A 25683-nucleotide genomic window follows, 5' to 3' on the forward strand; every position below is an offset into this window, starting at 1 on the left:
TTTTGCGTCAAATAACAGGGTTTTGGGAGATTGATTTTGATTTAGTTATAATCGTTAGATAATGGTAGCCTTTGTAAAGCTCTATTGGCAACTGGTATATAAAAAAAAAAAAATTATCCCATTTTTTTTAATCCATTGCCAAATGACAGTTAATAATGAGGACTTACTACTCACCCACAAATCCAGCAGGAAGCGTAGCAAGTGCCATACCCCAAACATAAGGGATAACCTACACAATCAACGGAACGCCAACAACTCCGACATCAAACAAAAGAAACATGAAACCCAGCACAAATTTTTGCCGTGCGTTACCTTGTACAGAGCATTGACTACGTTATCATCATTATCTATATTGTTTCCAAACGCGTCGAGAGCTTTTCCGAGCAAGAGGTACCCAGTTGGCTGAGCCATCCCGTGCACCACCGAGCCCAACGTACCCAACACCATGAGAAGCCAGTCGAGGCCGTCTGCGTACGCGAGAAGCCTACGGAACGGAAAGGCTTTGTTTTCTGCTGGTAACGGGGTTCTCTCGCCGTTGCCGTTTTCGCTTTCCCGCTCGATTTCTTCGTCGTTAGCGACTGCTGGTTTTTCACCATCAAATACGTCCATTTTTAAGTACACAAAAGCTACAGGTGATGGAGATTGTTAGTTTGCTTAGTTGGTCACGACGGATATATATATATATATAGTTTGCAATGAAATTAAATAGGATAGAGGGAATATCCGAAAGAATTTATGCCTTTTGCCAACAAGAGAAGTAGCATTTTGTGCCGGCCAGGATCTCAGCCGACTTGATACTGAATTTTGCATATAGGCAAAGGTTAGAAGTGGGATTATGCGTCGGTCGTCGACTCATCAGTGAATTCTTTTTTTTTTTGGGAATTGATTATTTTACAACTTCGTGCGTGCTAGAGAGAATGAAATTGGCAAAAGAGAGTAAGACAATGGGAAAATATGTAGCATGTTGCACATAGTATATACTGTTGGAAAAATATCAAATAAAATTATATCATGTAAAATTAATCCGAAATAAAATTATAAGAAAGTCTGGTCTGATCGGGAGCAGTCGTGTAAAAACCCACTGAAGTGGCCGACCTCTGTACTCGGGCGAGAGAAAGAGCTTCAGCTCAGACGAAGAACGGTTGCCCAAAAATAACACCAACATATGAACGAAAATAATATGCAGAGGAGAGAAGAAGAAAGAGAGATAATTGTTTCTATATATCTTCCGAAAGTGAATAAGGGGTGTATATATAGGGTTAAGAAAGCCATTATAATTCCTACATTTAATACGGTAACATTCATCATAAATTTTCGTAGTGTTCCCCATAATATATAGCCGTTACACACGCTTTAATTTTATTCATAACAATATTCCATGTAGGACTATTCATGAAGGTAAAATTACCTTTTCTCCAACAAAATATCCAACGGGAAGGTTTTAGTGTCTCCTAAGAATCCGAAGTTTTGGTCTGCTGAAAATCCTTCACTAACGTTTATGAACAAACTTGAGCTTCTTCTCTACTACACATTCATTCTCTACAACTGAAGAAAGTCGTCATACCTTCTGAACTGAACTGGTTTATAAAACATTTCTTATCTATCACACACATTTTAAGCACTTGTAACTGTAATTGCACGTTCTATTCTATAATTTGAAATAATTAATGGGATTAAGGGACGAAAGAGCAAAACAAATGATCTTAGGGACTGATTTAAAAACGTTAAAGATTTAAGGTACCAATAACGAAAAAGGCCGTGTTTCTAATGGGCAGGGGCTGAAAACTAAAATTCGATACACCTTTTCGGCCGCCAGCGAACCTATTAGCACACCGCTCTGAGCTCAATTGAGTCCATGAGACGCGATCTCGCCGGCGATGGCGTCGTCATCCTCCCGCGTCCGATCATGGCGAACGGCGTTTCTTACTCTAAGAGACGAAACCCTAACCTCACCCTCTCCCTCCGCTGTCCACCTCTCTCATTCGCGATCTCATCCTCTCTCAGTCCGCTGAAGACCTAGCCGCCGCGTCCATTGAGTTGCCCTCTCACGAGGTGAAGGAAACCCTAACCCTAGCTTCTCTACTCTTTTAATCGAAGTTAATTTCGTTTTTCTGAAGACGAGTTGTTGGATCGGGGCCTGTAGGTTACCTCGGATGTGATTCTGTTGGCGGAACTGGCTCCGGCGATTTCTGAATGCGAGGACGCTGGTCAATCGTTGTTTTGTGTTTTTCATTTGGTAGCCTTTTTGTTTTTCGTTTTGTTGTTTTTTCCCCTTCCTTGAATTCTGGTTAAACAAAGTTGATTTCACTTTATAATGAGTAGAGGAGAGTTTGATTTAATCACCTATACCCAGTTGGAAATGTTCCATGCATGCTTGATTCTTATTCAAATTATCAGAGTACTTAATGTGTTTGTTATACAAATTATTGACCTACTAAGCGAATTAATCCATTATGAAGTGAATTTTTTTGTGTGTGTGTGCGCGAGCGCCTGCGTCCGTGTGTTTTTTCCCTCCCAAATTCCTAGAAACATTTAATTCCACTTGACAAGTGAACCTTCAAGCTTATATATGTATATATACTTGGAATTGTTTATTGTACATGCTGCAGATTCATGAGGTTAGTTGCAAAGTTCGTATGGGAGTCGACTCATCCTCTTGGACCATCATGCTAAACTTTCTTAGAAAGATGCTAGAGTGCAATGCTACAGCAAGGAACGCTGACAGAATGAAAGCTATATCTGAAATTTTAGAAATTGTCAGGTTAGTCCTTGTATTATTTCTGTGATTACAGCAATACAACTCTCGTTTTTGGTGATATATGGCCGTAAAATTTGGAATTTTTGCGTGATTAACTAAACACTTTTCTCATTTTATGTAACATACTTCTGATTTTAGCTATGCATGCTCTCATCAAGTTGTTGCCTGTTTTCTACATTATTCCCTGTTTTTTGGTGTTTAACATATAGAAATTTTTTCATGGAGCTTCCATTTTTATGATTCAGGTTTTTCGACAAGGCTTACAGAAGAAACAGCTCGTTGTCAGAGTGCCTGGAGTTAGCTGAAATAGTTGTCTCTGTTGTTTCATGCCTGAATTCTGAATTACTTACCTTGTACTATCCACATGAAAACAACTGGAGTGGCGCAAACACTGGGACCCGAAAACCCAAATACAACAACAATCTATGGGAGATGCAAACTATTGCATTCTCTATGATTGGTGATGCCTTATCGAGAATTGGGTCTTCTATTTCAGAGAATTTGTGGCAGTCTCTGGTGGAGGTGAGCATACTCTTTTTATGGGGGAAGTATATTTCATATTCCTTACTCTTCTTCTTAATATAATTGTACTAGGTTCTGAGAAAAGTAATGGATTTCGTAGCATCAAGAAACTTGCTTATCGTGGACAATGTCATGTCAAGGTATTTGGAATTTATATTGTGATTTTTGTAGAACTTCTGACAGTTGCCGCCCATGCACTTGAATAATTTTTAACTATGTTTGCAGGTTTTACACTACGCTTCTTCATTGTCTACATTTGGTGCTAACTCATCCAAAAGGTTCCCTTTCAGGACAAGTATGCCCTTTGTTTCTGTTAACCTGATTAGATTTATGGAGGACATGTTATTTACGTTCTGATATTTCCTGTTATAATTTGTAAGGTTACAGGTTTTGGGGCAACATTGCAAATGTTTTTCACATATGGTCTCTCTAGTCGATCTTCTTTAATACCTGTAAGTGCCGACCCAAAAGACAAGAGTTTGAATTCCCCAAACCAGAAGCCATTACTTGATTCCAGGAAAGGCGGAAGTTACGTGCCTCCACATCTTCGAAGGAGAGAGAGGACTAACAGGCATCATTCAGATGCTCAGAGTTCTTCAGATTGTGATCGTTCACAATATGTTTTATCTTCATCAGATTCAGATCTCAGTGATAATGATAGTTATGCTACAAATGGAGATCGGTTTAGGAGTTCAAAAGCTAGGGTGGCTGCCATTGTTTGCGTACAAGTAACTTCCTATACATTCCTCCCCCGATTGTTGTTAACTTTCCATGCTTAGTATATGTGCTTAGCCTGAAAGCATTATGCTGTAATAATAAAGTAAAAAGTATGTGCAATTAAATACAGGATTAATGACCTATGAGCATTTAAAACGATGGAGTAATTTTTTTTACTTTACCTTATACTAGTTAGTATAAAATATAAAAAATATGGTGCGGCATCGAGTGAACTGCAATTATGTTTAGATGCTTTTACTGCATCTGTGCTTATGGTGAATCCAAGTGAAGGGGAAAAAGAAGCAGTTTCCAGTATAATATTTCATTTAAGCTATCTAGAAATGTCTTTGAATAACTTTTTTCTAAAGACAAGTCATTTTAGTTACATGGTTTAGTTTTTGTAACTATGCATTTCGGGGATATTAATGGCAATTATGAACTGGGTTTTATCTTTTCAATGTAATGCAGGTGTCATGATCTTTGTTGTAAAGTGTTGCTTCCTGAGAAACCATAGTCTTCTCTTCTGCAAGGGCTATGTGTCATTTTAGAGAATTTTTTTGTTCAGTCTTTGAAGAGCATAAAGAAAATGTCACGTTACCCCTTTCTTAAATCTTTTATTTGAAGTTTTATTTTATCTTTCATCAAATTCTGAATCTATTTCCACACACACGGAAGCACAGCTTGTTCAGTTATGACTTAAGTACTGTCAACTAAGTTAGATTGTCGCTGTAATCCTTTTTTGTTTGGTGGAAACCATTCTTATTTGAAATATAACTTTGCAAGTTGTAAAAGGGCATGTTTACGGTACATTCTCCAATGAAGCTTAATGAATTTAAGAGTAATATAATTGTTGATGATGTAGTGAAACAATGCAAGTTAGATCACGAAGTGAGGCAATAAAGAGAATCTAACAGTTGTTGATTTAATCACAGGAATGGCTCTCTTAATGGAACTGAAGAAAGAAAAAGGGTTCATGCCACATCAAGCATTTGGATAAAGACTATTTTGTTGTTTCTATCTTTGTTGTTACCGTTATTTGTATTATTAAAAAATGGAAAATAGAACTTGTTTCCTGCTTACTTGGAGGACCAAAACAAGCGAGTTGATAGTTGCCTTTAAAAAATTATCAAGGATATGTTTAGGTTTTTTTCTCCTTGATTACAAATTTAGTGTTTTTTCCTTCTGTAAATTGAAATAGGTGACAATTTAGTAGTCATTTAAAAGTTTGTACTTGCCTGTAAATAGTTGCCAAGCCTTCTGATTTTTAGAATCTCCAGTAGATCCCTAAAGTGTCAGAGGCATTATAGTTCTCAATATTTCAAATTGGAGTCCTATTCTTCCTTCTCCTCATTCCTTCCTGTCTGAGTCTTATGCTAGCTAGCTCCTATTTCTCTTTTACATTCCTTGTACTTCTCTTAGAATATGTAATTTGAAGTGTTTTTTGGCTATATATTTACTGTCTTAATAATATGTATGCCTCACTAGCTCGTCACAATTTGCATGGAACTTCTGCAGCTTCATATTTCATTAAACTATTGATGAGATAGTTTAAATATCTGTCATTGACTTCTCTTTTCTTACTGACTTGAAAGGATCTCTGTCGTGCTGAACCAAAGTCACTCACCTCTCTCTGGACACTTCTTTTGCCTGAGAATGATGTATTGCAGCCAAGGTTCCTGCTTCCACCTATTGATCTTCCCCCTTGCTGTTTTTGTTCTTTCATTCTATGATGCTAAAGAATATGTTTGTGCAACAGAAAATATCAAGCAACTCTTATGACTTGTTTGCTTTTTGATCCTGTGATGAAGGTAATTAATTTTGTGTTAATTTCCTTCTGTAATTTTCACCATAAGTATTTTGTTTATTCTTTTGACTCTGTATCTTTATTGTATATCTCTAGTATGGTGGTCTTTATTTTTTATCTTGTAAAATTCTCCATTTACTGGACATTGAATCAATTTTCTCCTTTCCAGCCTTAATTTATTGCTGAGTATATTGCATGGTACTTGTTCACTGCAAATTCTGTCATTGCAATTGGCCTTTACATGTATCTCATTCATTGGTTCCGTGTTTGCCATTTTTCCTGTTTATGTTGGCCCTCGTTCATGTTAGCCATTAACTTTGAATTCCCCTGAGATCTGTATGCTATAATATAGTGGCCTTTTCTCCTTGTTTAGTTTGTTCTGGGTCATGTTTTACCCATCTTTTTATGCAGCTCTTTTTCTACAATTCTTTTACCTTGTTTTTTATACAGATACGGCTGGCATCTGCTTCAACTTTAGCCTCAATGTTGGATGGACATTCATCAACCTTTCTACAATTAGCTGAATATAAAGGGTCTACTAAATGTGGATCATTTACCACACTTTCCACCTCCCTTGGTCAAATTCTAATGCAATTGCACACAGGTGCTTGGCAATAACCTTTATTTAGGACTTGTTTGGCAAACTCCTTAAAGCTCATTCTATTTTAATCCAAGGGATGGGTGGATAAAAAAGAACCAGATTTAGGTGACTTTTTTCTCCTAGGAAAAACTGAGCCAACTCTGGCCCACTTTTTCCCCAATAAGTTTCTTCTAGGGACCAAGATCAAACTTGCTCCCATTTTGGGAGGTTGCCAAACTTCTGGACCAGTTTTTAGATTTCATTTTTTTCTGAAGGGAATAGTTCATCTATGCAACCTCTGACGATTGTTTTGAATACTTCTATGTTGTAGGTATAATATACTTGATACAACAGGAAACACATGCTGAGTTGCTGACAATGTTGTTCAAAGTCCTTATGCTTCTGATATCTGCTACACCGTAAGTTTCCTTTTTGTCTGATACTAATGTGTATGTGTTTTTTTGATTGCCAACAATATTCCAGAAATTCCAGCTGGGAGCATTTTGACTGATGTTTTAGGTTTTACTACTAACAATTCCCTTTATCATATACAAACTATCGTGTGGTTTTGAGGCTTTTTTACAACTGTGGCCTTGTTTTTTAGGATCATTTTGTTTTGTTTTTTTTGGATATTCTTAAATCTTTGAGTTTCGGATACTTTTTCCTATCAATTGTCATTTTCAAAACACGCCTTCATATGTTGTTTCGGTCGTTTAGAAATGTTCTGAGAGCTATGTTTCTTGTAATGAACAGATATGCTCGAATGCCTGGAAACTTATTGCACACTTTGATTGCACCTTTGTGCAATAGAATAAGGGAGGGCCTTGCATGTAACATCGAGGACAATGGCCTTCTGGTCAGTTTTCTTTTACTACATTGGGAGTAGTTCATTATGCCAATAATCTAGCTTAAGTTTATTTGACAGGAAACTGCTCTTAGTTGCCTGGGGGCAGCACTTTCTGTATCACCTCCATCGTCATATGTCTTAAAAATGCTGGAAGAAGATATGTCAAGAGGTTAGTTGCCTTTTGAGAACATACAATTACAGCATTAGTAAAGGCTACTCTTGGGTACCCACATAATGTTTAATGTTTTCTCTGAAAAGAACTTTGGTTCCTAGCCAGGAGATCATTGCTATGTTATTTCAGATGAATCAGCATTATTCTCAGTGTGCTGGTGTTAGTTCTAATAAATATGTGCAAATAAACCCTGATAAAACACATTAGTTGCTTGTATACAGTTAGCTCCCTTTTAGAGATTGGTTTCTTTGCATTTGAGTGTTCTGGGATGTAGATTTTTCTTTTCCTTCCAGTTCAGTAGAATTGCAGACGAACTAGGGTTGTCTTTAGGATTTGCACTCAAAGTAAAAAGAAAATCATGAAGGGTAAAAGTATAGAAACCTTATGAAGTTTCAATAGAATATAATAGAACTCTAAGATGTAATTCTTGACACCTTCCACATGCCTTTTTTATTCTATCACTTGACACCATTATGGTGGGTGAAAGTGGCTATCTCGTCTCTCACTTTATTTACCAAAGAAGGATTTTAATTAAAATCTGAAACTTGGATTTACTCCTTTTTTCAAGCTATTCACCATTCTTCTTATGAATAGAAATGCTGCAGTAATCATAGCTGAAGCGACATGTAATTTCTCTTATATATAATGTGTTGCTCTTATTGTATTCTCACTTATGGGGATAAGATGGAGAGGCTTCACACTGAAGCTTTTGAGAGGTTGAAATACCAATCCTGAAGCAGGTCATCGCCTGCTTGCTAGTTGCTATTAGAAAATGCAATTTTGACATACAGTACCCCCAGTCATATTCTACTGTCATGCCATTGTGGGATGTGAGGTTTGGTATGGAACCATCTACTGTCGCCTTTCCATCTACAACTGAACCATACGCTCCTTGTATGATATATGCATGAGTAACCAACTAAAACAGTATTCATGTGAGTTTGCCGCTTGTGTTTAATTAAAAAGAAAACTAATCTCCATTTTATATCAGGCCTTCTTCAGAATGAAATTGACTACTGTGTACTTTCTGAGTAAATTCCATATTGAGAGCATGATTTTGACCAAAACATCAATGCAGTGGTTCGCGTTGAAACTGGCCCATGTTCTAGTCATATGATGCACTTGCATGATGTCCAATACTTAGAGAAGTAAAGATGTATTTGCATGGTAAATGTGAGTTTATAACTTGTATTCATGATAAGGAATGCTAATTGTTCGCTTTCTAGGTCTTCTTCATAATCAACAAGAATCAGGCATATTTGCTCAGTTAATTCAATTTTTGGATGAAGCTAGGCACCTGACTGTGAGATTTGAGGCTCTCCAGGTAATTCTTCTTGAATTGCTTTCATCTCAGAATTCATACAACTTATAGCTATCTTATAAAGTTGGCTTGTTGGTGATGCAACTTATAAGTGGTGAACCGTGTAACTTAGATAAGCAATAAATTAGTTAAAGATTTACAGAATGCAGTGTTTTGCCTCCTAAGAAGTGCTTGTTTAGAGTATCATCTGCAAGGATAATTGATAATATGTTCATTATTTTCTTTTGTTGTCCCATAATTGGGAAACAATACTGAATAATCTAGAGTTTGAAAACTCCCAATATCACCTTCATGACAATTCAGTATTTTACTGTAACAATCTCGCTCTAATTCTATCACCATCTCCCTACATTAGACCAGATAATGAACGGTTTATCCTGAGTAGCGAAAATGGTCATTCATAAGTATTTCATGTCCATCAATTTGCTATATGCAGTCATTTTGAAGATCTGCGTTCCAAGCTGACAAACTGAAATTTCTGAAGGTGTATTAGATAGACATATGCACTTGGAGTGATATCATTTAATTTATGTGCTGCTTCAGTCGTCTATAACATGTTCATAATTACAACTTTTCTTCCTTTGTCACTCAAATATTTGTTAAAATTTTGAGTATTAGTAGGTGCCAAAGTGGGGACATGATTCCATTAGGATCTTTGGCATGTTTCATGCCTCAGAGATAATGTGGTTCTACATAACTCCATCTTGACTCTTTCCATTCTAGGCGAATTTGGAAGATTGCTCATTTGTTATTTAAGCTTAATTTGATTAACCACTAAAGAGGAAGGTCTACCTGAAGCCAGTTGTTTGTATAAGGGTATTCAGTTACTTGTGTTGTGTATTACAGCATAACGATTAAAGCATGCATAATTTATCTGTATGCTCCTTGATTGTGCTTGCTTTTAACCACTAAAGCATCTGGTTTGGTTGCAGGTCCTGAGGGCAGTATTTCACAACTATCCAGCCACAGTAGCCCTAGTATGGGAAAACATTTCAGCTGCAGTTTATAGATCATTGAAGCTACCTTCCTCTTATGATTCTAGCTATGAACTTCATTCAGGGCCATGGAAAGGAGAAACTGGAAAAACTGTAGGATCTACTTATGAAAAATGCGTTATGGCTTCTGTTAAGGTAGCTCTTATGCTATGTAGTATTGATAAAAGAATGTTATGCTTCATCTGTACAGTATTGGTTTATATTTGCTACCATAACTAAATTTCTCATTTATTGTAATAACCTAAACCAATGAGCCTATCCCATTTATCCGTAGTATTGATAAAAGAATGTTATACTTCATCTGTACAGTATTGGTTTATATTTGCTACCATAACTAAATTTCTCATTTATTGTAATAACCTAAACCAATGAGCCTATCCCATTTATCCATGGTCCTGATTTATCGGCTTTTTATCTAATAATTGCTTATATATTTAAGAATACAAGTCTTGTGCTCCAATGTTGCTAACATGAGGCGTAAGTTTTTTGTGTTCTTTTTTTTTCCTGCTATTATCAGTGTGTTTGAAGTTGCAAACTTGTGTGACAATGTAATATTGTAGTGTTGATATGCAATTCTTCAACACAGATCAGTATTTATCTGTAATGGACTTCTAACATTAAACTATGTTGTGCCAAACTCATGTATCAATCATCATGCATGATATGTTTGTCTTGTTTTTTTCTTTTTAGGTTTTAGCATGGTTTGATGCTTGTCATATCAGGTCATGCCTGTGTCGATGTGTCCATGACATTATATATCAGTATACATTTATATGCAGTTACAGTAATAACAAAGTTATGTTGACAATACATGTCTCCTAAGGATATTTGGTTTAACGTAACGGTCAGTCATGGGAACAATATTTGAATCAAACATTAACTAAAACATGAAAGTTGTAGTAAGCAATGTCTTAAAAAGTGGGCTGGGCAGCAGCCTGGATGACCGCTAGGTGGCCTGCGTATTTTTTGGCTTGGGCTTCACCGGTTGGCATATTTATTTTGAGTAAAATTATAATTGAAACAGATCATGTATAAGTCCTTGTACTATAAAAATCCATCCCCTGGTTTCCTTGCTTACAATTCAGATGAAGCCATAGCTAAAGGTTTATAAGATGAATAGTTGTTTTTGTTTGTGCTCTACATTTTCAATTATTCAGCCTAGTTGTTTTTTACCCTTGTCTATTTAATCTTGTCTATTTAATTAAAAAGTTGAACCTGACTTGTGATCTAGGCTTTGGATGAGTGTCTTCGCGCATCTTCTGGATTTAAGGGAGCAGATGACCTCCTTGAATTTAGGTTGGCAGATTCTCAACTTATTGCTGATTGCACCAGACCAAAAAAGATTTCATCTGCTCCTTCATATGAACTTGGAGAGGCTTCAAGTGGCCATTTAGCAGACTATTCCTCTGGGAGGGAGCATTGGATTGAGGTCATTGAAAAACATCTGCCTCTGGGCCTCTCACACAGGTCTCCTATGGTAAGTAACAAACATGATTTGGCTCAAATTTTTTTCTGCATTTTATGTCAAACAAAATAACTCTTTCAAAGAAATTGTTACAAGTAAGCATCAATGTCTGATAATACATCATTTTCTTTGTGTTTTTCTTGTTAAGTGCATTTGTGAGTACATATGACAGAAATTTAATCTTATAGAGTGACTAATATTTGTATTCATCTACAAATTTTTAATTTTTTTCAAACTTAAATCTTCTCTAAATACGAGTTCAAATTCAAAATTCCTTCGAGTATGTCGAATGCAAGAACCTTTTTATTTATATTTAGTGATTGTGTTTTTTCCTATATATACCTCTCACATATTTGGCAATTGAAGGGTAATCTTCCAAATCTTTCTATTTATCAATTTGTCCCTTGTTCATATGCAATCGATTAGTTACACTGCTCTTTGCACGGTTAGAGAGTTAAATTAGATTATTGTCCCTGTATATATTGAGTATAAGTTGGCAACTCACTTAACGATGAACTATCAAGAGATGGGAGTGGTGAAGTCCACAAGCTTCGATGTGTCCACTAAGGTGGGCCTCAACCACTAATTTATTTCTTGGTGCCTTAGTAGAAAAAGATTTGTCACCTCATAGTCATAGTGTGTTTGTGTTTGTGCATGCGTGTTTGTGTGCTTGTGTGGGTGCATGTGTGTTTGTGCATGCATGTTTGCATGCTTGTGTGGGTGCATGCAGGCGTGCAGGCAGGGTCTGTGTGTGTGTGTGTGTGTGTAAGCACATGCATTATCATTTGTTAATCATTGCCACTAACAGGTTCCCAGTTTTATGTCTCTGGTTAGGTGCTTACATGTGGTCTTTATTTAACACTTTGTTCAATCATTATCTTATGCAATATTATACATGAGTGAGTTGTAATTCTCTTAAACAAGTTTAATGCACGTATGTTGGATATATATTATGTGGTTCGAGGAGGATCTGCATGTAGTGAGTTTCCTCTTCCTGTGTTCTGAGTTTATATGATTGTTCCTTCCAGGTGAGGGCAGCTGTGGTCACTTGTTTTGCCGGAATGACTTCAGCAGTTTTCTTTTCCCTGAGTCAGGACGAACAAGACCTCGTGTTATCTTGTACTGTATGTTTACGTGACTCTAATTGCTTGTGATTACTATTGTGTTTACTATTTATATATTAACAATTGCACAGCCCGTGGGGCGATGCTAAAGTTGCTCCATTGTATCCTGAGCTCACATTTCTGAGTCACAGGTTCTGCTTTCTGTAATGGGCCTTAAGGCTGCATGCATCTGATGTCCCTTTAAGATCAGTGGCAGGAGCCTCAGTCGTTAATTATGCTGTCGTTTTTTATTCATAATGTAGAATCTTTTATAGTTCATATGAGTAACCACTACATATTCATGTAGGTAAATGTAGCACTGAATGATGGTGTCTCATCAGTTAGATCAGCTGCTTGTCGAGCCATTGGTGTTATTGCATGTTTCTCAGAAATTCTTCTCCGGTAGTAATTTGATTTATATTTATAAATTTTATGCAGCCAACTGCACCTGCATATTTCTATCAAGATGTTAACTGTTGGAAAATTTTGCTTTTTCACAGTGCAAGGGTGCTTAAAGAGTTTATTCATGCAGTGCAATATAACAGCCATGATTCTTCAGTTGCAGTATATACGTTGCTCTCTTACTCTTTTTCTCTCCTTAGTTGGCTTAAACTTCTTTAATATGGTTCAAAAATCAATTTCTAAATTTCTTTCAGGTGCGAATAACTGCTTGTTGGGCTTTGGCTAATATATGTGATTCTCTTCGCAGTCAAGCAACCGATTTACGGCTGGAAAGATCTGAAGGTATATCAGAACATTTTCCCCTCATATTTTACAGCATTTATGATCCAAATTAGTAATTTTTTTGTTTGAATTTCTCATTCGCAGGGGATGTATGTGATGCCAAGTCCATTTCTCTTTTGTTCGAGACTGCTCTATGGTTGATAAAGGATGGTGACAAGGTGGGGTAATTAATATCTATTAGTTTAATGCTTTGTTTAAGAGGCTTCAATTTCTGATCACTATGGTGGTTTTCTTTTTTCAGTTTTATTTGATTGAACGAGCGTATTCCCTTTTCCTTGCAAGAATTATCAATTTTTTTTATTTCCCTAAGTTTGATTGATAACACCTTGAGATGACTAGGAAATAGGAGTATAGGACAAAGCACGTTGAACTAGTTGCTAAGATTGAGGTTTTGACTGGCTAGGCAATCTTAAGAATTGCTGAAAAAGATTGTCCGACTATTCACCTCGGTTATGGATCGGGCTAATGCCTATTCTTGGACATCTTTTGCTTGCATTTTTTTATATTTCACTCAAAATTCTATCTGCCTTAGCCATACTATTGAAATTTTCATGTAACTACTAATACAGATAAGAACTGAACTCATTCTAAGAATCTAAAGTCTCCTCAGGCTATCACTTTTATGCACGCGGAATCTCAATATGTTGATTGCAAATTCATGTTACTCTGTGGTTGATATTGGCTACAATCCAATTTAGCACTATTTTGGTAACATAATGCAACATTTGTATTTTTTTATTGATCCCTTAGCTTTTTGTGTTCCGCTCTATTCTTTTCCATGTGTGATACTCTTATCTAAGTTAGCGACAAAGCCTTCAGCTGCTTTCCACTTACTCCTTGCTTTTAAAAATGGTTTCATAATATTAAGTGCCTTAATCTTGTTACTCCTCATTTCTATCATATTGTTAATTTGGGAATTGAAAGATCTTCGTTCTCCACAATTAACCCTCCTTTCTCATTATTCTGTGACTTCTTATACTTCTGATGTTTGAACTAGTGAAAATCCCTATAAAAAACCATGGATGTCAAAAAAAAAAAAAAGAAGAAGAAGAAGTCTGCAAGGTAAAACCCGATGAAGGCTGCTGGTAGGATGAGTGGTAGGCCAAAATGAACTTGGGATGAAGCTTTATAAGAAATTGATGGTTGCTAATGTAGTTGAAATAATGGCCTTATGTCATCATAAAAGAATTTTAGTAGTATTGATTTGTACAAAATAATTTATCTTTTACTATACCTCAATCAGCAGTTTCCTATCTCTTACTGTACCGTGTTTAATATATTCATCTGGTTAGTGCTTAGACAATTCAAGTATCACATATTGCATTATACTATTCTTTTTTCCCCTTTCTTTCCTCTATCTCTCTCTCCTTTTTTTTTTTTTTTTGCCCCGCTTGTGAATAAATTTTATCTGTAAATCTACTATGATCAGATAAAAGCAAATGCTGTGAGGGCTCTCGGGAACCTTTCGAGATTTATCAAATTCACTTGTTATTCTACTTCGAGCAACGGGTTAAGTGGCTGTTTGGATTCTCATGATTCTGCTAAGGGTACTGAGTTTTCCCAGATCAATGCCAGTAAAACAAGTGGTCCTTCTACATATAAAAGCACCATCTCAAAATCTACCTTATGTGTGGAGTCCAGTTGGCTCGAGAGAATCATACAGGCCTTTGTTTCATGTGTGACAACGGGTAATGTGAAGGTACATAAATCTGTCAATTTATATTGACCCCACAATTTCTATAGATCGTAAATTTTCTGAAGCGTTTGACAAAGAGTAACTGTTCATGGAATTTCTAGCTAAGATTTTATGTGAACCATGGTCAGAAATCCACGATGGTATTTTTCCGCTTATTGTTTCCTGATGACTTTTTTCAGGTTCAATGGAATGTTTGTCATGCATTAAGCAATTTATTCATGAATGATGCAATAAAGCTGCATAATATGCCTTGGTATGGAGAAATCTTTTTACTTTGATTTCAGCACCCAGGGTGTTAGAAGAATAAATTATTTGTTTTTTTAACTATGTATGCGTTTTTGGTTATATAATTTTATGAGTAGAAAATATCATCAGGCATTTGTTCTCTATTCTTTCATTTCACAACAAAAGAAACATAATGAGTTTTACTGAGAATTTCCGTGTCATGCCATCTCACGATCTGGCTGTATCTTAGATTATTTCTTTTGCCCATTAGGCCCGGTACATCTACTGAGGTGATTTATCTCAGGTTCATCTAGTTTATGTTGGTGATGTTTGGAGTCAAGCAGAATCTATGATACCCCGACACGGCTAAATTGGTGCCGTACCCGTGTCGGGTACGTTTTGGGTGCGGATCCGCACCCAAACGGCAGGGACACGGCGTCGGGTCAATTGCAGCTTTAAAGGAATTCGATGAATCAAATTCACGCACCTTGTGAGGCCTAAGGCGATCGGAGGAGGCGATCTCATGCCACCCGCGAGAAACAACCACCAATCGTGTCACGAGATCCGATCCAAGAACCTCCAGGGGATCCTTGGATTCGATCATCATCGGCTCTTTCCCCGCTCTCCCTCCCCTCTTCCGCTTCTTCTTCCTCGGCTCCGACTCGTCTCCTGCTTCTCCTCTCTCTCTCTTCTGGTTCTTCTGCTCGCTGTTTCCGCCATTGGAGGGGAGCTCGAAGAGAGAGGAGGCGTAAATGAGGGGGATTGGGAATTAAAAATGAGAGTTCGACGCGATTCACGATGACAGCTGGGTTTGAAAATTGGGCCTTGGGAAGGAAGTAATTACGGGCCTGCCATCAAAAATATCTAGCTGATGGTCTAATAGATAAGGCTTGACGTGTGAGGTGATATCTCTATATAAAAGTGAAGGGCTTTTTTACATATGCATCCCTAAAACCTGTATATTTACATCGACCTTTGAATATTTGCACAAACTCAATATGAACTTTTAAGAACTCGAGGAAACTTTTCTCAACTTTTCTCTACATAAAGTGAATTATTTTATATATATACAGCCGTGTCTCCGTACCCTACTTTTTACAAATTTGTCGTGTCCCGTACCCGTACCGGTACCCGTACCCGTACCCGTATCTAGGCATCATAGAGCAGAATTATTCATTATGGATGATCAATGACAAAGTGTATAGTATACTGAAAGAAGAAAGAGAGAGCAGATAATAGTGAAATTGTAGTAGCTTTTATACTAAAAGAACGTTACTGATACATGTTAAAAACATCTACTATTCAATATACTTCTGGAATATATTATAAAACGAGTATTTAACAAGTATCCACTAAATATCGTTCAATATAAACTCCGATCATTCATGTTGACTATTGACACTCGTGTTGACTATTGGATATGAATTTAGCCAAAACTTGGAGCCTTTTCAATTTTGATTGTTGATGTGTTTGATCAATATGTTTATATTCGAATTAGTAATGAGTTTACTGATCCAACTGTCCCTTTTTTTATGACTTTCCTCTAAATGTATCCTTCATATTGCTTGGAATAATTCAAAAAGATTGTGGTTCTTTGCGGGAAGCTTTCTTACCTGGAGATGCTTATTCCTCTAAATGGTTGCAGTCCTTGGTAGTTCAGATAGGATAGTAATTCACTATAAGTCTACTTCTGAAGTAGTCTATTTTGGAAACAGAATTTGTGTTTCGTGTAGTATGTTCCTGTGGGAGCAACCTTTACATAGAAATCCTATGAAAACAGCGTGTATCTTTGTGAGTAACAGTTGCTGTTTGTTTTGCTACATCACCATACTCCATAGTCCATGCACAATACTTAAACTACATTTTTTTGTCTAGTTTATTCTTTTTCAAATAATTCGTTCCACCCAGTCATCTCCAGTATGTTGTTGATTGGATATTCCTCACGATGCTGGAAGTAGATTTTAGAGATTGAATGGAAATTTTCATCATTTTTCACATTTGTCGCATACATCAATGAATTTCAATTCAATCACTTCTATATCTCCCCATTCTGCACATTCACAATCTCAAATATTTGGTTCAGATCATTGTTTCTTCCCTTTTCAGGACACCTTCAGTTTACAGCATTCTTCTGTTGCTACTTCGTGATGCCGCTAATTATAAAATCCGCATACATGCTGCTGTTGCGTTGGCCGTGCCAGCATCAAGACTTGGTTCGTAATGGTTCTCTCCGCCTGATCACCTGTAACTATGAATGGATCTTTACCTGATACTCTCAATACAATCCTAATGTTAAAGACTGCTACTGTAGTTGTGGTGTTGCTATGAAATTTAGAATGATTTTTTAAATGCTATGGATCTTTACCTGATACTCTCAATACAATCCTAATGTTAAAGACTGCTACTGTAGTTGTGGTATTGCTATGAAATTTAGGATGATTTTTTAAATGCTATGGAGTCTATACTTTTGAAATATACGTATCAGTTGCAGTTCACAGCAACGTCTGAAATCTCTTTTAAATCCCTTTTCTTGGAATCCTTATCAGGAGTCTTGACTGTTTCAGTGGTTTCAAATCGGAAGTATTAGTTTGTTGGTTTTGGGTTGTTAAAAATTTAAAACAAAAATCAAATTTAGAAGTGTCAAAGTAATAGACAATTGATAAAATGTGGATATTCTCTTGGATGATTGATGAACTTTTGGGTAATGTCTTAAGAAATGGTAAAATGTGAGTTGGTGTGTGGCTTATTTATTCAGTTTATTGAAAAGACCTTTCTCTGGAAAAAGAAAATAAAATTTTGAGTCAAAAGAAAGGATAGTTAAAAGGAAAATTTTGAAAATGTATTTTCTTTAATTTTAATTTGGTTTTCCCTCTTCTTATCTAATAATTCCAGACATTTTATCTGTTTGTGCATGCTATCTGGACTCATGCATTGTCACCTCAATTCATAAATAATTGATTATTCCTAGATCAGTCTCTTGTGTCCACTTTGTTCATTTTCCCCTCTATTTTGCAGATTATGGAAATTCATTTATTGATATTGTTCAAGGTCTAGTGCATGTACTTGAATCAATAAGTTCAGCCCAGGCCATATCGCCATCAAGTTTTAAATACAAGGACAGCCTTGAACAGCAGGTCAGTCTTATGATAGTTCATGCAAACATGCACTTCTAAAGTTAACATTAATTAACACTTTTTTATGGATAACTGGACTTTTACAGGTTATGTTGACCACATCACATGTCCTTGGCTTAGCTTCATCTGACGATGACCAAATTCTTAAAGATTTTCTTATTAAGGTAAGGTCCATTCACAATGCAATTGTAAGATCTCCTTCCCCTCTTCAGGCCTTTTATTTCTTGAAATTTAAAACCTCTTTAATCAGTCTAAGACCCATGAGTTGACCTTTGACAACAAGCCTGAGCATATCATATGAATTACTCTTGAGTTTCCTCATAGCATTTGACAAACCATCTAACATATGAATTATTCATAGCATTTCATGCACATCAGAAAAACACTTGTCGTCGTGTTTTTCTTGTTAAGTGCATTTAACAAATCATCCAACATCTGAGTTTCCTCATAGCATTCAACATATGAATTACTCTTTGTCAGCAATCCAAAACATATCATATGAATGACATTGAAAAGACAGGTGCAGCATAAACTTTGGGAGTTGGATCTGGAGATACACCTCTTCAAATTGATACATGGTAAATCTACACGTATAGTATCAAAGGTAGTACCAGATAGTTGTGATTTTGATGGAAAGTAAATAGACAACCATTCATTCAAATCTCACCTACCGTTTGAATGAACTGCCTTCCTAAAGATATGCAGTGCCTGCAGAAACACACAAAATAATTAGTCATCTGAAGTCATAAAATGTCGGCTCCTTTTGCAAAGAGAAGCAAACCAAGTGATATTGTTTGGAATTTCTTCTCCCCTTTTTCTCTATTTGTTGTTACTGTTGTTGTCGTTGACAGCTTACCCTCATAAAAAGGCCTCTGAAACCTAGTAGTATATCATATATTTCCCCCAAAAAAAATTATGTTATCTAAAGCAAAAGTCTCCAAAAATCAAAATGTCATTTCTAAATTATTTTCTTCTGGGCATTTCTAAATATATAACTCATTCAAGATGATGATTTATTTATTTTATCTGTTGCAGAAAGCATCCTTTATGCAGCACAGTGGCCCTCCCTCAACAAGCAAGACTGTACCTATTGAGAACCCAAATGACGGCACAATGGATAATTTGCCTAAGAACTTGATATTGTTGAAGGTATCCGGAGCAGTAAAATCCCTGATTGATATCTACGAGAGGAGCAATAATCAGAATCTTGCTCGACGGCTTGAGAAACTAGCCAGCAATTTCTCGTGATCTCTTCATTGTCATCTGGCAAACCTCTTTATGTGAATCTGGCGCAATGCAGAGACTCAGTCCACGGAGTCCCTTATATTTTCAGGCTTAAAAGAGTACACGATGTATCTATTGGTCATCAAGATGGCTGGCTAGGTTACGGAACGCTATCAGGATGCCGGAAACCCGAAGAAGTCTACTATTGGGCTAATGATTATTGATAACAACTTAGTCTTATATGAATCTTTCATGCAGTAATTATATTCTACCATCGTCAAGGTGCACACGAAAATGGTTCACTTCATAGGTGATGATCTTCGGCTCATATGCGTAGGTGCTACTACTTCAATAGTGGAGTAATTTATCCTTCTGCTTCAATGCATGTAGCATTACTGGTCAAAATGACGGAAAAACCATGGACTGTAATTATTGATTTATTGCTTTCAACATTATTCTTTGTAATTTTTTTATCCTATTTTTACTACTTTCACAAGCTTAAGATTATTTTCCCTTTTTCTTACATTCAATGATTATATTGTTTGAATGTAGAAGCTGTGATCTGAATAACCGTGGCCCGCGGTGGTCCGTTCATGCTGAAAAGATTTCCTGTTTTATTTTGGAAGAATAATGATACCTATTTGTTTCAAATCTCAGAACTTTAAGAAAACAAAACCAGAAGCAAAAGCCCATTCTCACGAGAATGGACTGCATGTTTCTCTCTTGTTATACTGTAGTAGTAGTGTAGGGGAATAGGTGGGAAAAAGCCAGCGTAAAGTTCGGTTTAGATATGGGAAAACACTAGAGGCACATCTTGTGCCACATCTTGAGGCACACCCCTCTCTCAGCTACAGTACAGGGGGTTCAATTGAGATTTTTAAATACATCTCAAATAAGCCTCCTGTACTGTATCTGAGAGAGGGGTGTGCCTCAAGGTGTGGCACAAGGTGTGCCTCTAGTGTCACCCTTAGATACGAGGCATTGTTAGCTGGCTTTTGGGCTTGCTACAAATAGGAAAGCGTCATATCCAAATGACTGTGGCTGGAAACAACGTCGCACTTTCTTGATGGCGTTCTTCGCCGCGCCCCCCCCCACCCGCCCCGCTCTAGTTGTCCAGCCCTTACGATAATGTGGCATTGTTAGCATGGCTTTTGGGCTTGCTACAAATAGGAAAGTCGTCATATCGCAAATGACTGATGGCTAGGAAACAACGTCGCACTTTTCTTGATGCCCCCCCTCTAAGTGTCACCCTTAGAATATGTAGCATTTGTTAAGCTGGCTTTTGGCTTGCACAAATAAGGAAAGCTCATATCCAAATGACTGTGGCTGGAAACAACGTCGCACTATTCTTGATGCCCCCCCCCCCCCCCACCCCCCCCCCGAATTTCTGCACACGACTTACCAAACTGCCGGTGAGGCCCATGGCTTCCCGAATTCAGAAACCTAAAATAAAGCTTTGCCAATGAAGATTTTCATGCGACCGTGATTGATGACTCTAGCTCCCCTTAGGGGGCTAAGAAGAAGAAGGAAGCACACCCAAAAATATAAATTTCTCCATATATTTCTATAAAAAGTTATAAGAAGAAGTTTCGAGAAATTTAAAAGCATGCTTTCGTTTTTTTTTTCCTAGCCTCTTTAAATAAGTTGAAATACGAAAAAAAGGGAGAAAAATAACAACTTAATCAAATAAAATGAGTTGAGAAGTGGAAGTGAATAAGTTTATAAAAAAAACTATTATTTTAAATCAAACACGTCATGTTCCTGAAGGCAACTTGTGCCAATACTGAGAGGACTGTTATAAAACCAAACGTGGCTTTCATTTTAACTTTACAGAAAATAATTCTGTAACTTATTAGTAAAACCGAACATGAATTTAGATACAACAAGAAAGATCTTAGCTACCCAGAATTGTCATTAGCCGTAGGATTTTCCGATTAATGTTTTAGGGCAAAAAAGAACGCAAACAGCCCCTTTAGTCTGGTCCCCTTAGCCTACGGCAAACCGCGCGTCACCATTTGACTTTTCGGAGCGTAAGGCCACATGGTCGCACATTCACGAAACCATGCTAGTAAACCAAAATTGGGCCCACAGCAATCCATGTACCGCAAAACCTCGTAACGATATCATTCCGCAAGAATCTAACTAAACACCCCAAACCATTCACTAACATCACTTAAAGCTACGTAACTTTTACTCTCCGCCTCTAATTCTTACGTCTTCAGATACCAAACAAGGAGCCGCCATCAACAAGCTATCGGAGGTGATAGCTTAGGAGGGCCCAGGCCGCAATACCATTACGTACGAGATTCGCTTCGTCGGTAGCCGAGATCAAAAGAAAGACAGCGCACAAAACAAAGAGATGGTTTTCCGATGATTTATTTTTTTTATTTTTTTTTTTTTGGGCTCAAGCAAAGGCGAGGGCATCGTGCTGCATCAAAGGGACCATGGAGCTAGGCCTGTCCATCCGGGTCGGCCCGGGTTTTTTATTTTTTTTTAATTTTTTTTTAAATTTTCAAATTTTATTTAATTTTAAATTATAAAAAAGATAAAAAAATAATAATTTTATTAATCACTTAAAATGACATAAATTACAAATAAAAAATTATAAAAATAAATTCTTTATTAATAATTAATAAATCATTTACAAATTACAAGTATAAATTTATTTTTGAATTCATCGCATCACAATAGATAAGTATATCCCAACTAGGTTTTTTTAAATTTCTTTTCTTTTTTTTTTTTTTTGATAAAAAATTGCTAAAAATTAGTTTAACATTATTATATTTTATATAATTATGTATTAGTATATACTTCTAAATTATTATGTAACTATATATTATATATACATATATTATATGTAAATATATTGTATATATTTATAAGTTATAATTTAAGAGAGAGAGAGAATCGCATAAGTAACCCTGTAGCCGTTGCTCGTTGGGCCAATGGGGAAGTAACCGTTGTAATATACTATACTTATATACTAAGAGAGAGAGTATACACACACACATATATAAAAGAGTATACTTATATAATAGGGAGTATACATATATAAGAGAGAGTATACTTATATATACATATATACTAAGAGAGAGAGTATATTAGTATATATATATATATATATACACACATATATTATACATATATATATATAATATATATATATATACACATATAATTATTAGCATATATAATAGGGAGAGGTGTGGAGATACGTAATATATAACTTATATAAGAGAGAGTATACATATATAAGAGAGAGTATAACTTATATATACATATATACTGAGAGAGAGAGAGTATAATAATATACATACATACATACATTATACATTATAAAAAGAAGTATTCTTATATATAATATATATTATATGATAAGTAAAAAACTATATATATAGTAGTATATATATATATAGTATATATATATATATAGGTAGGAGAGAGAGAAAGTATACTTATATATGTACTTATACATAGTATAGGAGCTTAGCATAAGAAGAGAGTGATAGCTTGATATATACTGTATATACTAAGAGAGAGTATATAATACATACACATATGACATATTATACATATATAGCAAATATATTGATATAAGAGAGAGTATACATATATAAGAGAGAGTATACTTATATATACATATATAGCTAAGAAGAGAGGTATATATATACATACATGCATACATTTATACATATATAAGAGAGAGTATTCTTATATATACTTATATAAAGAGAAAGTATACTTATATATACTTATACATATATATACTTACATAAGAGAGAGTATACTTATATATATTATATACTAAGAGAGAGTATATATATACATACACATATGACATATTATACATATATAGAAATATATTATATAAGAGAGAGTATACATATATAAGAGAGAGTATACTTATATATACATATATACTAAGAGAGAGTATATATATACATACATGCATACATTATACATATATAAGAGAGAGTATTCTTATATATACTTATATAAGAGAAAGTATACTTATATATACTTATACATATATATACTTACATAATAGAGAGTATACTATATATACTTATATACTAAGAGAGAGTATATATACACACATATGACATATTATACATATATAGAAATATGTTATATACATATATTATAATAAATACATATATTGATACATATATAAAAATATATTATATATACATATATTATATATTATATATATTTATATATACATATATAATATAATACATAAAATAAAAATTAAAAAAATTAAAAAAACTACTATTCCGGGTCGGCCGGGCCGGGCACAAAAGAGCCGGCCCGCGAGCCCGGACTTGGCCGCGGGTTTCCGGGCCACGGCCGGCCGGGCCGGGCGCGGGCTCCCGGGGCCGGGCCCAGGCCGCGGCGTGTTTTGACAGCCCATTGATCCAGGCTATTAGGTATTCTTATCGGCTAAAATGTGGAGCGTGTAGTACGCAGACGAAAAATGTGTTTTCGTCTACAAAAGATCTAGAAAGAAAATGAACGGACCAGGGTGAGAGGAAATTAAAAAGAAAAAAAGAAAAAAAAACAGCTCTTTGTTAGTTACAGGACCGGAATTAACATCCCAGTGACATTAGGGATAACCTTGGTTTAGGGGCTGTTTATTTGCATAAGAGGGAAGGGGAAAGCCTGATACTTTTGGCAGGTTTTCTTGTAAAAACGTCTCTTTAGAGGCGTTTTTATAAGAAAATCTGTCAAAACCGACACTTTTGGCAGGCTTTCAACCTATTTCCCCCTTTAAAAAGACAACCAAACGCGTCCTTAGTCGAACTAAAATTAGCTCGTAATCCAGTCCTAACTCGACCGGAAATCCAGGCTGAATCTAATCTTGGACTAAATCGAAACCAGATCGAGTTTTATGAGTTTTTTTATTGTGTTATCTTCCCTATTTGTGATTTTTTTTTTTCACAAATTAAAAGTATAGTTATTTTTATCATTATCATTTAAGATATACTTCTTAGATTATGGATTTAGTGGTTTTGTCTTCATTCTTTATACATGTACCCTTTTTTTTTAATGTAGATATTTTTTGGCACGCCAAAGAATCATTTTTACCAGCTCTTACTCTGTTAAATCCAAATTAGCTAGCAGATTTAGACGTTTGAATATATTCAAACTGTTATTTCCCAACTTAACTAAAGGTTACTAGAGTAGGACTTTCAAATTATTATTATACAGAGGGACATCTTGCTAGAGGCTAGGTTAATAAAATTATAATCAATGCAGTATCAATGTCAAATCTATAAAATTAAACCATGTATAAGAAGAGTGTGGGGTCCAGTCATCATCAAAGCTCAAAGACATTATTCAAAGATTTAATAATAATTTGTATCTGCGACTATATATTATATAGACAGCGAAGCGTACCATGAAACGGCTACACATTCAATAGTATCACGTGAGGTGGCCGACAGTGATATTGTTCCTCTCACGTACATCAACGAGGCCCCCCTGCTGCGCACACGGAGAGAGACACATTTTATTTACACAAAAAAAGAAGTTTTTTTTTTATTTTTATTTTTTATGCTAGTTGCTAAAAACCCTTTTACTACCTTGGAATTAGTCGGTGGGATCATTGAATTTGTCCTTCGGTTCCCCAGTTTTTTAATGTTGCTTTTGATGCTATATACTAAATAGATCAGTGGTTTATCTATAGAGCCCCCATGAGCATTCTATAAGAGAGTAGAGAGATAGAGATAAATGAATTATGCACATAAATTAATACAAATCAGGGGGCTTATGAGCTATTTATTTCTCTCTATCTCTCTCTTCTCTTAGAGAGTGTCCATGGTTACTCTATAAAAAAAACCGATAGATTAGATGAGGTAATTTAAAACAACTTATATGAATCTGAAGACCTAATAACAAGTTTTAATGATCAGGACTGATTTTGAGATGACATATGAGAATTCGGGCGAATTTTAATTCTTTCTTTGGTCTTTAATGAGAAATGTCTGTTCTTCTAGATTCTAGAATTTTTTTTTAAATAAATATACCCCTAAATATGAACATCAAGTCCGTTTTTGTTTGCAGGAAAAACGGTCTTTCACGTTTGATTTGATGCTCACCGTGGACCATTAAACATATATATTCTAGACAAAGACCTGAATAAATTTTAGAATAATTTTTCACTTTAGCCCTATTTAAATTTTTTATTATTAAAATCGATCTTTTTTTCTTTTATTTACCAAAACAGACCCGATTTCTTGATTAGCGGCTTAATCACATTCCTAATTAGTCGGGGTTGCCAACCCCGACTATTTAGGATATTAATTTTTAGGGTTTAAGTCTTCTAATTAGGGTTTAAAACCCTCCTAAATAGTCGGGGTTGGCAACCCCGACT

The 25683-nt window shown here is 35.7% G+C and overlaps 1 protein-coding gene across 1 annotated transcript; it reads left to right on the plus strand.

Moving 5' to 3' along the window:
- On the plus strand, positions 1781-19832 carry LOC109851568 (HEAT repeat-containing protein 6). The gene is given in 28 exon segments (XM_020421768.1): positions 1781-1969; positions 1971-2052; positions 2144-2236; positions 2610-2761; positions 3004-3280; positions 3353-3420; positions 3506-3575; positions 3661-4008; positions 5590-5669; positions 5754-5805; positions 6252-6405; positions 6713-6800; positions 7135-7237; positions 7307-7397; positions 8627-8724; positions 9654-9851; positions 10948-11193; positions 12210-12305; positions 12592-12686; positions 12785-12848; positions 12941-13028; positions 13113-13186; positions 14458-14727; positions 14904-14977; positions 17056-17162; positions 17965-18083; positions 18170-18247; positions 19119-19832. Coding segments are annotated over 28 exon segments (3570 nt in total). The 5' UTR covers positions 1781-1877; the 3' UTR covers positions 19332-19832.

The sequence above is a fragment of the Asparagus officinalis genome, chromosome 8, assembly GCF_001876935.1.
Source record: "Asparagus officinalis chromosome 8, Aspof.V1, whole genome shotgun sequence".
Classification (NCBI taxonomy): domain Eukaryota; kingdom Viridiplantae; phylum Streptophyta; class Magnoliopsida; order Asparagales; family Asparagaceae; genus Asparagus; species Asparagus officinalis.